The sequence below is a fragment of the Oncorhynchus tshawytscha genome, linkage group LG01 (assembly GCF_018296145.1).
Source record: "Oncorhynchus tshawytscha isolate Ot180627B linkage group LG01, Otsh_v2.0, whole genome shotgun sequence".
Taxonomy (NCBI): domain Eukaryota; kingdom Metazoa; phylum Chordata; class Actinopteri; order Salmoniformes; family Salmonidae; genus Oncorhynchus; species Oncorhynchus tshawytscha.
The window spans coordinates 38826068-38839600 of NC_056429.1; the positions used below are offsets into that span (position 1 = coordinate 38826068).

Sequence of the window (13533 nt, forward strand, 5' to 3'; positions counted from 1 at the left end):
CAGTTGCAGTTTTTTATTTTTTATTACCCCTTTTTTCTCCCCAAAATTGTGGTATCCAATTGTTAGTAGTTACTTGTCTCATCGCTACAACTCTCGTACGGGCTCGGGAGAGACGAAGGTCAAGAGCCATGCGTCCTCCGAAACACAACCCAACCAAGCCGCACTGCTTCTTAACACTTCCAACCCGGAAGCCAGCCACACCAATGTGTCAGAAACACCGTACACCTAGCGATCTGGTCAACGTGCACTGCGCCCGGCCTGCCACAGGAGTCGCTAGTGCGTGATGAGACAAGGATATCCCTACCGGCCAAACTCTCCCTAACCCGGACGACGCTAGGCCAATTGTGCGTCGCCCCATGGACCTCCCGGTCCTCCTGGTCGTGGCCGGCTGCGACAGAGCCTGGGCTCGAACCCAGAGTCTCTGGTGGCACAGCTAGAGATGCAGTGCCTTAGACCAGTGTATTGGTCTAAGGCACGGTATTCGTGTATCGAAACAGAATGGGAGCTCGCGAGATGAGGATGGTTCGTTCGAGGCTAGTTTTTAACCAGGTCACTGTTGGACTTCATAATACATATATACTGTTGGGTCATTCTAACAATTGGTCCCAAAAACATTTTCACCTCATTTTAACATTGTCATAAAGAGCACATGTTCAACGTAATTTAAAAAACAGTTATTCCTATCTCAATAGGTTAAGTAAAAAGATGACTATAGTAGGTGCCAAATTAAGTAAAAGGCTTGACGATTTCATCTTAAATCAGCAAAGAAAAATCCCCTTGTGATAAGGGGAATGGAAGCTTGTGTGCAAAAGGGAGCGGCAATTGAATGCAAGCCTCCCCAAACAAAATGGCATTGCTAAAACATTTCTGGCCTGTCTATCTACGGGTAACAGGGTTGACGTGTAATGCTCAACCCACTCAGTTTTCCACCACAAAACAGAAAGTGTCCAAAAAAAAAAAAGAGTAGAACCAGCCCACCTGCTTTTAAACTAGGACTATTAAATGTTCCATGTTTCTTTTTTATATATTTAAAATGAGAGTTCAGTAACAGGGTTGACCTTAAAATGAGGGTCACACGTAAATGAATCACTAATCAATCACATGAATACATTTGAATCTTCAGAAATGACTTTGTCAAAGCAACAAAATAACTAATGTGTTAGAATTATGGTGTCATTTTTTGGGATTAAATGGGTTGAATTCTTCATAGAAATAACATGGGGTTGATGGAGGTACATGTCAAAATGCAGAGTTTTGGCACTTTAGCAAGCATTTATTCATATTCAACTTCAGATGTATTGAAGTATCCATGTTGTCTAAATTAAAGTGTACTTTATTTAAAATAATAGGCTTTTACATTTCAATAGTTGTGCACAATTTCTACCTAAAATATCAAAGGGACACAAAAGGCACTTTTCGTGGAACAACCCTGTTGTGAACATCAACAAAATATCAAGAAGGTATTTATGTATTAAAGGTTCAACGCAACTGTTTTTATCTCAATGTCAAATCATTTCTGGGTAACAATGAAATATACCCAGAATACCTTACTCTAAATTAAAATGGCGAAAAAAATAAACAAAATAGCTTCTAAGCAAAGGGCAATTTTCCAAGCAGTAATGTTGCTAGAACTGTCTGGAATTGGTTTGAGTGGAGAGGGGAAAACTGAAAATAAGATGTTATTGGCAGAGAGGTTTGTAACTCTCTTTCTGATTAATCTATTAACTAATTTACCACATGGTGATGCCACCATGGAAGGCCAAAACTCCATCCCCACTAAAACAGCCAGACATTTCGGGCGGTCTTGCCAAACAGCTCTTACATTAAAGGGGCATTATCAATAATCATTTTCAGAATTTCACAGCATTTCTCCAACCTCAGAGTGGAAACATACATATAAAACACAGGAAGATCTAGTTTTTTTACTGTACTGGGCCTTTTCATTTATTTAATGTCAACATATTTCATGTTTACACATTTTCAATGTTTACTTTTTTAATTACACTATGTTTAATGTAGCATAAAGAACAAGATCATTGCTTTTTCATATGTCTTCTGGCTCTGGCCTATGCTAGCTGCCAGTATGACCTATCAACCACCACTGTAGTGAACATGAACGCATACAATGAACATAGACATAATGTGTGTACATAGTATACAAGTACACATTTTTACATAAATAGTTATTTGGACTGATTTTGGAGTTGACCAAATAGATCTCTGAGAGTATAATTTATTGGGGTACAGTAATGTGAACAAAAACAAAAGGATATAAATAACCAACCATATAATGTCAAAATATACACCGGAAAATTGTCTCGCAACTCACTGATGTCTCAAGCTCTTGTTTCTGTTGCAGCACCAATGATAAGTTACCACCTACCAAATAAAAATGACAAGTTTAAGCAAAACAATATGGAATTCATATAAATTACTGTAGAAATGACCAAATTTCAAATAAGTACTCTTACAACCGATACAGATCTTGATGTAACCGGTACATACAACTTGTAAAGACAAAAAATAACTTGACACGAGCACCTATACTTAGAGGGCATACAAGCAGGAGGTAGAGCACCATCTGTCTAGGGCTGTGTCCGAAAATAGAAGTCTATTCCCTATATACAGTAGTGCACTGTTTGAGCTCTATGGGCCCTAAGTTAAACCAAATGCACTACATAGAGAATAGGGTGCCATTTTGGACACACCCAAGGTGTAAACGTCCAGCCTTGTTGTTCAACAGATTCAAACATGATTCAAACATGAATAAAAAATTTAAAAAATGGCCGCCCGAACTGGTGGTTGACCTTCGATTGATGTTGCAATATGAAATCTCTCACGCTTAATCCACAAGCTATTGCACTCTTAGAAAGTTTTGGTTGGACAGTGTTCCTGTCACAAAGGCCATGGAGCTTTCCTTCAGATAGCAAGGCCCCTTCTGAGGATGGATGAAAGGGTGTATATGGGAGAGGAGGAGGAAAGGGGTGGGAGGTACAGGATTTGAGTTTGTTTTTGGAGGGTGTCGTGTGGATGAGTCCTATCTTGAGTGCAGGGACCAACTTTCCAATGAACCCAAGCAACTTTTGAAAAACAAAACAAAAAAACAGACACACGTTATACATCTATTTGACAGATATTTGTATACACTGCTCTCCTGCAGCCATATTACACTAAGATGGCCTAGTTCCCTATGGATTGAGTTCTTCTGCAAATGTCTACCATCGATTGAACAGGGTGTTTGTCACCATGTGGGGGAGTAGACCTGACCAACTCCGCTTGGGATTACATTCTCTTTGGTTTGGGGAGCAGACATTTTGGGTTGCTTAATGCATGCTTGGTTTTTTCATAGTTCATATTTTGGACAGGCAGGCTGGCGATGGATGACCTCACAGAAAGCAGACAGGTCCCACCTCGAGGTGTAGCAGGTGATTGGGCTGTGACAATGGTGGTTCCTGTATGTCTACGATGGGGAGCTCGTAGCTGTCCTGAGTATGGAAGAAGAAGCGTGACTGATGCCAGCTGCCATCTTGGATCTAGAAGGGAAAATATACAACATGAAGCAATTGACACACAATGGTTAATGCTGATCTAGAATCCGTTTTAGATTATAATGAATAAGATTACATGGTAAGGGAGGACCTGATCCTAGATCAGCAATGCTACTTTGAGATGCTTTATGAATACACACCCAGTTCTGAGGTGAAAGAAACATACAGAGGGCAGTGTGTACCAAGCTTCCTGCCATCCAGGACCTGTATACTAGGCGGTGTCAGAGGAAGGCCCAAAAACTTGTCAAAGACTCCAGTCACCCAATCCATAGAATGTTCTCTCTGGTATCGCATCGCAAGCGGTACCAGAGCATCATGTCTAGGTCCTTAGCAGCTTCTACCCCTAAGCCATAAGACTGCTGAACAATGAATCAAATGGCCACCTGGACTATTTACATTGACCCCGCTTTGTTTTTACACTGCTGCTACTCGCTGTTTATTATCTATGCATAGTCACTTTACCCCTACCTACAGTACATGTACAAATGACCTTGACTAACCCCCGCACATTGACTTGGTATATAGCTCCCCTCATTATTGTTATTTTACTGTGTTACTTTTTTTTCTCACTTTAGTTTATTTACTAAATACTTTCTTAACTCATACTTTAAAAAAAAAATGCATTGTTCGTTAAGGGCTTGTAAGTAAGCATTCCACTGTAAGGTCTACACCTGTTGTGTTCGGCGCATGTGATAAATAACATTTGACTTTATTTTGATATCTGTTCCTCCCTCCGGCTCCTTACCTTGCACTCGTCTGGTAGAGGTTCAAGTAGTGTGTCTGCCTCAAACATCTGTCCGTTCCATCCCCTGAACCTCGGTGGTCTGTCCCGGTACTCCTGTCCTGGGCCGTTAGCGCTGTAGGTGTCTGTGGGGCTGAGGGGCAGATCACTCAGACAGTGGAAGGTGATGTCCTGACTGGCCTCTGTGCTCAGAAGGTGGAGGAACTTCATTTGGACCTTATGTACCCCGAACGAAAGCTGTGGGGCAAGCAAAAGAAGGTTAGGGGATGGAGAATGGACGGGGAGTATCTGCTAATGTATCGCTCTCTGTCACAATTCCATTTTAATATGAGGAATGTTCCCGTCTGTGTTATGAGTCAAACATTTGGCTGTAGTAGAAGAATACTTAATGATTCAACGGTTTCTTTCCATTCATCTAAGCCTCTGTAATGGGTTTCAAGACAGACAAGGTTAGGAAACTACTGCTGGACATGACTGACTTTATTCATGGAAAAAGAAGACATTGGTATGTATGTGTCACGTTCTGACCATAGTTCTTTTGTGTTTTCTTTGTTTTAGTGTTGGTCAGGACGTTAGCTGAGTGGGCATTCTATGTTGTGTGTCTAGTTTTCCCATTTCTATGTTTGGCCTGATGGTTCTCAATCAGAGGCAGGTGTTAGTCATTGTCTCTGATTGGGAACCATATTTAGGTAGCCTGTTTTGTGTTGGGTTTTATGGGTGGTTGTCTTCTGTCTTTGCACCAGATAGGACTGTTTTGGTTTTTTCACATTTGTTGTTTTGGTATTTTGTAGTGTTCATGTTTATGGTCTTCATTAAACATGTTGAACTCTAACCACGCTGCACTTTGGTCCGATCCTTCGTCCACAGAAGAAAACCGTTACAGTATGGCTATGATGACCATTGGTACACATCAAGGAGTGTGTTAGCTCAGCTTTCCAAAATGATGCTGAAAATCTACTGTGTCTGGGGAGAAATTTACCATATTTAGTGCACAGACAAAAGAACTTCCAATATTTCGTAAACTCTCAATGATTCTTTTTATCACACACACACACAGTAACAGAAGCTGCTCTAGGGGTGGAGGCTCCAGTGAAGAGGCAGACACTTTGATACGGTGCAAACTCAGAATGAGGGTGTTTATTTACGGCGGTGAGGTGATGCTGGCGGAAAACTACACATCCCAGCAACTTTGAGAAAAAAAATACTTTATATCAGAGTTGTGCCTGTTGTTCACACGCATGTCTGCCCTCTCATTGGCTAGAATGGTCCCACCTGATCTTGCCTCCTCCCAGCTGCCTTCCATTTTTTGAAGACTTTCCTTTTGATTGTTAGAGCGGCCACTTGAGTATCTGGTTGACATAATGGATAACCTCCCATCGCAGCAGGAGGCTACGTTTGCAAACAATTCTTTTAACTTTACACAGCGATTACCGAAACCTCACTTGAATAGTGACATTGATAACAAAAGGCATGATAAGAAACGGTCAATTCGGCGAACTCTCCACCGGCGTTTCTCTCCTTTCCAGGCTACATCAGCAACATCGAAGGACAAGGCATCATACACATATTACATTCAATAAAGGGACGTGCATTTCATAAACCCACAGACCGTTTCCGCGTGTGGTCGTTTAATATGTAAACACACATACATACTCACACACACCGCAGGTTGTCAACATCAATGTGTGTTTGTGCAGATGTGACAGGAATCAAGGAAACGGTGACGGCACCAGCTTGAAATTCATGGCCATTTCGCATGAAAGTGGCAATAACAATTGACCAACAACAAAAAAAACTTGTACAATACTGCTGAGGTTTGCAGAGGAAAAGGACAGATGTGTTAGTGGAAATGCCCCTGTGCCTCTGTGGTTGTGCCATTGCAACCAGGCACATGTAAATGTGTTCAACTTTAAAACCTAGGAGAATATTTTCTTATTTTTAAAGTCGGTCTTTTGAATGAATACTGCTATGGATCTGCTGGAGGCCCTGTGATGATGGAGTGCAGTATTGGGAGTGCAGCGCTAGATTACCTTGTTAGAAGCTACTGGGTGGAGACAAGTCTGCCCGCCTGCAGTGAAGTTACAAAAGACCACAATGGCGTCTGACTGACATCCCAGGTTAGGGTCGATCCAGAACAGTCCTATAGGCACAGCAACATCCAACCCCAGAGAGAAAGAACACAGTCATACGAATAACAAATACTTGCTATTCTAACTAAATAGACGTTTGTAGATTATTCATAGAACGTATGATTGATGGAGATTAGGACAAAGTGTCCATGACATCTGGATAAGTTCTGTGAAGCAGTTTTAGGAGGTTTTCACCATCAGAGAGCTGGTGTTGGCAGTCCAACAGGTCCTTACAGAACCGTGCTGGGTTCTCCCGGGTTCCCAACGGCTTCTTCATGCTCTCGATCACACCGCTCAGGTAGCGCAGGGTCTTAAAGATCTCTGCGTTGTGGTCTGGGAGGGACATCTCGGTGTTCTGGTAGGTCTAGGTTAGCAGGGTTAGCATAGTTCACACAGGCCATAGTGTTGCAGCAAAGGAAGAGGTTAGAGGACAAAGCCATAGAGACAGCCAAACCAAAGCATGGACACATGGATGGAACACGCATGCAGTGGATCAAACATGAATACATGCAGACACATGCATACACAAGTGTGCATGCACAGATACACAAGTGTGCATGCACAGATACACAAGTGTGCATGCACAGAAACACAAGTGTGCATGCACAGAAGCACAACTCGTACTCATCCACAGAAACCCCATGACATACGATGTTTTGGAAAAGTTGCATTGATGTTTTTAGGATGTGTGCCAAGCAAAGTGTTTTTTTTTTGTACATGTGTACCAATCAATTAAATGAGGTTTATTTGGAGGCATGTTCTCACACATGTGGAAAGGCAGAGTATAAAATAGCAAAAAAAAGAACAGAAAGATTTTTGTTAATATTTTTTTTATTGTAAAATCAACACTTAACAGTGACTGTATTTACAGTGGATGTTGACTACAGTTATCTCATTTTAAAATGTGCAATAGGTTGAGTGCTTTACCTCTGTCCTTAAGGCACCATTGGACTCCAACGGAGAGTTATACTCGATTCGTCTCTGAGGACACAACACCAACAAATGCAGTTTAGTCACATAGAAGAGCAGTACACCAGGACCTGTATCAACAAATCTACAATTTCTTCAAAGTAGTGGGGGGAATATTAATCAATGTTATTAAAAGTCCCTCCCTGATTACCACATAGTGTACATATTGCTTAAACAGAAATGCAATGACATTTCAGCTTTGCTGTTTTAATTTCATGGTTATAGTTCTAAATGGCTGTTGAAAGCAGCTCAGACAGGGAAGGAAAGGCCACACAGATAATGCTCTGCTACTATGCTACCGCTGGCCCTGCAGCCATGAGACTGTTGCTTCTTCCCATTCCTTCAAAAGCCTTATCTAAGCTTAGGCTGGCACCAAGCCTAGGACAGAGACTGAGCGAGTGTGGGGGGGAGGGTGGGGGGTAGAGAGATACACAGAGAAAGAGAGAGATACAGAGAGACAGAGAGCGAGAGACCGAGAGAGACAGACAGAGAGAGAGACAGAGAGAGAGACACAGAGAGAGAGACACAGAGACAGGGAGAGAGAGAGACAGACAGACAGAGAGAGACAGACAGACAGACAGAGACAGACAGAGAGAGAGAGACAGACAGACAGAGAGAGACAGGGAGAGAGAGACAGACAGAGAGAGACAGACAGACAGACAGACAGAGACAGACAGGGAGAGAGAGACAGACAGGGAGAGAGAGACAGACAGAGAGAGAGAGACAGACAGAGAGAGACAGACAGAGAGACAGACAGGGAGAGACAGACAGGGAGAGACAGACAGGGAGAGACAGACAGGGAGAGACAGACAGGGAGACAGACAGGGAGAGAGAGACAGACAGGGAGAGACAGACAGGGAGACAGACAGGGAGACAGACAGGGAGACAGAGAGAGAGAGACAGAGAGAGACAGACAGAGAGAGACAGACAGAGAGAGACAGAGAGAGAGAGAGAGAGAGAGAGAGAGAGAGAGAGACAGAGACAGAGAGAGAGAGAGAGAGAGAGACAGAGAAAGAGAGAGAGAGAGAGAGATGCCTTAGGGCGAGCGTATTTGACACACTCCAGATTTCTGATGGCCAGATTTTGTGTGAAACTCAGCGAGATACCTTGCCCTTACCCTATCCTGTCTTCCTGCTATTCTCTCTAAGCCAGCTAAACACCTCCGCCAGTCTTTCTGGCAATGAGGTCTGGCAACTTCAGTGCAACTGTCTCCACACACCCATACCTGACCTCTCCTCTAATCTCTACGTGACAAGTGCACTCGTAACCTACAGGAACAGTTTCGTTTTGGTGAATAACATCAATATAGAAACGTTGGCCTGAGTGTTTATAACTGACTATAAATCACCTACATAAATAGCTTACATAATGGATGTAAGATATACAATGGCTAAACAGTGGGTTCCAGACAAAGAGAAATGATCTATTAAGATGATGTAATTGATTGACCATCGGTGAGTCAGACAGGATACTTACAGCCAGGCCAGGAGCACCTGGGAGACCCTGGGAGAGAGAACACAGACCGTATTTGGACAGAAACACAAAATAAACAGAACTGTCAAGCAAACACAACTCCAGTAGGTAGTATAAAGGGATATTGAAGCTGGTAACCCGCTGGCTGCTGGATCACTCCCTACAGACTTCCCCACAGGCAGCTTGGGAGTTTAAGCCGGCAGCCCTACGGCTACCGGCCCACCTCTCTAACCTCAAGGCTACCGCCTCACTAAGAGAGGTTAGGACATAATGTAGTAATGGAAGGGGAACACTTACTCTGGGACCTGGATATCCCTGTGGTCCCTGGGGTCCCTGAGAAACAAACACAACATCATGGTGTTACAATGGCGTCCAAGCAATGACAACACAATGTTTAGCGTATCTGATGCACCTGCAGTACTCTATCAACTTCACACAAAGATTGAATATGTGTTGATATAAACATTATCCTTTTGATATAAACCTGTTTTAAACAAATCCTATCATTACATAATCATGAAGTACAGTCAGAAGAGTTGAAGAGCTGCAGTCAGTATCTGGGGCTCTGCTTGTGTTTCTGTAATGGAGCTCTATCGCCCCCACTGGCTGATGAGGGAACTGACACCACACCACTACAACAACAGCAGCAGCGGCAGCAGCCTTCGGCAGGGCAGCTGCTTCTTATTAGTGTGTGTGTCTCTCTCTACTGTGTGTGCAACTGTCTATGAGTCTGAGAAGCTTAAAACAGTTCACTTGGCAGAGTGGGAGCCGTAATAGAGAACAGTATATACAATAACCCCCACAGAAGATCCCAGCGCTAACACTATGACACAGCATTTCCTGCACACCGTTTACATGAGAGGCAGAAAGTACAGTAAGGCCCCATGCGTGGCTCGCTGTGCACTGGAAATCACTCTGCAACAGCTACCTTCCTCATGATCCTGCCCAGGCACTGTGGCCGTCTGCTTTTAACCTCGGAATAGACTGACCGTCACGCAAGTTCACGCAAAGCAAACAAGGTCACGGAATTAATGGGATCATTTGTCTACACACACGCACCGTGCAGGAGGTGTCATCTTTAGTTGACCATTTAAACACCTACACATCAACTTGTGGTTTTCCTAATGCTTACTGAGTGTAATGGATTATATGACTATGCAGACTTCTCACCATTTCCCCGTGGCTTCCCTTTGGCCCCCTCGGTCCCTTTGAAAGAGAGAATATGACTTTTGAATACAGTGGTTTCTTTTCAAAAGTACAGGTGCCCTCGGTTCTTTTAACTCTTTTGTTCCTGTAGTAATAATGCCCCTCATATAAACACAAGTAAACAGACCTGTAACACACCACCAGGTAAGTGTGACTAGATTGGACAGATCACATAAAAATGATGGAAACGAACACCCGAGGTTTGACCTTGATTGATTTATAGTTTATGGCTGAGGAGTCATGAATTCACACGCTCTCTCTCTCTAGTCTAGAAAGATGTCTGACTTTGACAACAGAGCGGATTATCAATTCATTTTGGTATATTTTGGCCTGACAGTTATGGACAGTTGAAGCGGGAGGTAGCCTAGTGGTTAGAGCGTTGGGCCAGTAAGGTTGCTGGATCAAATCCCTGAGATGACAAGGTAAAACATCTGTAGTTCTGCCCAGAACCCACTGTTCCCCAGTAGGCCGTCATGGTAAATAAGAATTTGTTCTTAACTGACTTGCCTAGTTAAATAAAAGGTTACCGTTTAAAAAAATAGCAACACATCAACACAGAGAAAGGATTAGTGCCCAATCTTAGAATGGATCATTTAACCTGTCTCTCACATGCGTGCAGTCACTGTGTATAGAGTCAAATTGGCAGATAGACATTGCACAAGCACACACATGGACACGTGCTCACACACACTGGACCTACAGGTTTCCCCATTGGGCCAATCATCCCTTCTGGACCAACAGGTCCACTGAAACCCTGAAACAGACACATAGAGGAGAGATCAGCACACACACCACGTATATACATAAAGTATTGCAACAGTAAGTGCTAATGCTGTACTTACCAGAATGCCAAGAGGACCTTTAGGACCAGGTATGCCTTTGAAACCCAAATCTCCATCTGGTCCCTATGAAAAACCCAGAACACAGTCTTTTGTTATTAACAACCCTTTTTATTTGCCAGTGGAGGGAATAGAATAGCTCATTGAGAGCAGGCGAGGGTGATCAATGTCTGTGGTGATCTCTCAGAGCCTCTGACTCACCTTAGGTCCTGGAAAACCAGTGAAGCCAACCATCCCTAGGTCTCCCGACTCCCCCTGCAAGCCAGAGACACACGCACACACACACACTCTGATGCAACTGGACCACAAATGAAACACGCAACTCAACCACAAGGCAAAGACACTCTGATATAACTGAACCACAAATTAAACCCACAACTCAACCACAAGACAAAGACACTCTGATATAACTGAACCACAATACCAACATAGAACCAAAAAACAAATACACTCTCACTGAACCACAAATTGCTCTGACAACTGAAAAAACCTCTTGCTGCCTCAAAAATGGAGTGTGCACTGTAAAGTTTGTAAGCTATGTTATGAAACCATTTAACCTAGTTTGTTTCCCCTCATCCCAATCCCCCTCCCTGCTACAGTATGTGTTCCAGACAGGGGTTTGGTCTCTGGTTGCCCTCTCATCCATTACCCTGTATAACTCCAAGGAACCTGCAGATCCCTCACACAAAAACTGCGGCTCAAGGACGGTCTTACTGTAGACCGTAGCACATTGGGGCCTAACTGTCTGAGCAACCCTTAGGTCTGTCTGTCTGTCTGTCTGTCTGTCTGTCTGTCTGTCTGTCTGTCTGTCTGTCTGTCTGTCTGTCTGTCTGTCTGTCTGTCTGTCTGTCTGTCTATCTTTCCTCAGCAGTAACACAAAAAAAGCTACGTGTTTGCACAGTTCAATCATTCACATCCTTCAGCCGGGTCCATTTTCTCTAACCAAGAGGTTTGGCCTTGAAACTCTCTCCCCTGAAATACGCACGGTAAGGTGATCCAACCGTAGGGACTTGAACCAGGTCTCTATTTCACCAGCAGCAATGGAGGTGGTGGTGCAAAAGAGAGATGTCGGGAGGGATGGAGGGAAAGGGGAGGGATGGAGGGTGTTTTTTTGGGGCGAGTGATATAAGAAAAATGGAGCACCTTGTTTTTTGGTCCCTGGAGTGAGAGTCGGGTAAGTCTCACATAAGCCGGCCTTGCCAAGTGGAATGTTTCCATTCCTTGTCTCACCTAGATTATTTGTAACTCGTCGACTCGGGTGGAAAACGGTGAGCGACGCACATTTTTGACCTCAGCACAGAGCCCCTACGGCTATACATAGAGCTTCCAGGTAATAAAGAATGTATGTGATAGGGTTATTAACCCAGGGCAACAGAGCAGAGAGAAGAACTAAACGCCTTATTATGAGCTCATCTTTGAATTAGTGTCAAAGCAGTACATAACAAACCAACGCTCTATGATATATATATCTATTTTGATTTTTTTTCTATTTATTTTTTTAACCAGGTAGGCCAGTTCGAGAACAAGTTCTCATTTACAACTGCGACCTGGCCAAGATAAAACAAAGCCGTGTGACACAGACAACACAGTTACACATGGGATAAACCAAACGTACAGTCAACAACACAATAGAAAATCTGTATACAGTGAGTGCAAATGAAGTAAGGAGGTAAGGCGATAAATAGGCCAATAGTGGCGAAAAAACTACAACTTAGCAATTAACATTGGAGTGATAGATGTGCAGATGACGATGTGCAAGTGGACGTGCAAGTAAATATAGTACCTCAACACATTGCTTAAACCTTTGGTGAGCTGTTGATGTCAAATATATGAATCTTTTAACAAACTGTGACCAGTTAGAAGGCAGTTGGCGATATTCTAAAATGACTGGATGGATGGGGAGCACTCACTGGTTGTCCTTTGAGTCCTGGGTCACCTATTCTGCCTTGGTCTCCGGACGAACCCTCCAAGCCTTTGATTCCTGGGGTTCCCCTCTCTCCTGCCAAGCCAGGCTCCCCCTGGAAACAGCACATAGAGGTCAGGGGTCAGAGGTTATAGGGAAGAAGGTAGGCCTGGTCCCAGATCTGTTTGTGCTGTCCTGCCAACTCCATTAGTCATTGTCATGCCAAACACCATAGGAGTTGGTTATATAGTACAGATCTGAGGCTAGAGTAAGACTAAGGTTGATGGTGGTACAATGGTACTGATATGATGGTACTGGTACCTTCTCTCCAGCAGGCCCCCTCTCTCCGACCAACCCAGGCAGACTAAGTTCCCCCCTGGGACCAGGTAGTCCTGCTACCCCCTCTTGCCCCACGGTGCCCCGCTGACCCTGAGGAAAGAAAGCACAGAGACACAGTCAACATGGGCACACCAAATTTAAACTCGTTGACATGCTGAAAGGAAAGCATGAAAAAGCCTGCTAAACAAATGGTATGTGTAGCCAGTGACTAAGTAAAAAAGTGACATTTAAATCAGCACTGATTCATGGGCCAGGTTCTGTATTTGAAAAGTCTAATAAATACCTAATGAATACGATATTGATCAACTTGTCTGTCTGTGTCTGAAAAGAGACATTGGCGTTGACAGTCAGACATTTATTTGACAGTCAGCCACAGGCTTTTTTT

The 13533-nt window shown here is 43.5% G+C and overlaps 1 protein-coding gene across 1 annotated transcript in view; it reads right to left on the reverse strand.

The window, feature by feature from the left end:
* Positions 1–1251: 1251 nt before the first annotated feature.
* LOC112250505 (collagen alpha-1(XXIV) chain) overlaps positions 1252–13533 on the reverse strand; it is a 205918-nt gene continuing 193636 nt past the window's right edge. The window contains exons 49-61 of the mRNA XM_042321159.1: positions 13131–13238; positions 12817–12924; positions 11108–11161; positions 10910–10972; positions 10768–10821; positions 10032–10067; positions 9159–9194; positions 8865–8891; positions 7347–7400; positions 6615–6783; positions 6321–6430; positions 4294–4527; positions 1252–3533 (exon numbers count right to left, since the gene is read on the reverse strand). Of these exons, the coding sequence (XP_042177093.1) occupies positions 3387–3533; positions 4294–4527; positions 6321–6430; positions 6615–6783; positions 7347–7400; positions 8865–8891; positions 9159–9194; positions 10032–10067; positions 10768–10821; positions 10910–10972; positions 11108–11161; positions 12817–12924; positions 13131–13238 (1200 nt within the window). The 3' untranslated portion in view covers positions 1252–3386. The remainder of the gene's footprint in view (positions 3534–4293; positions 4528–6320; positions 6431–6614; positions 6784–7346; positions 7401–8864; positions 8892–9158; positions 9195–10031; positions 10068–10767; positions 10822–10909; positions 10973–11107; positions 11162–12816; positions 12925–13130; positions 13239–13533) is intronic.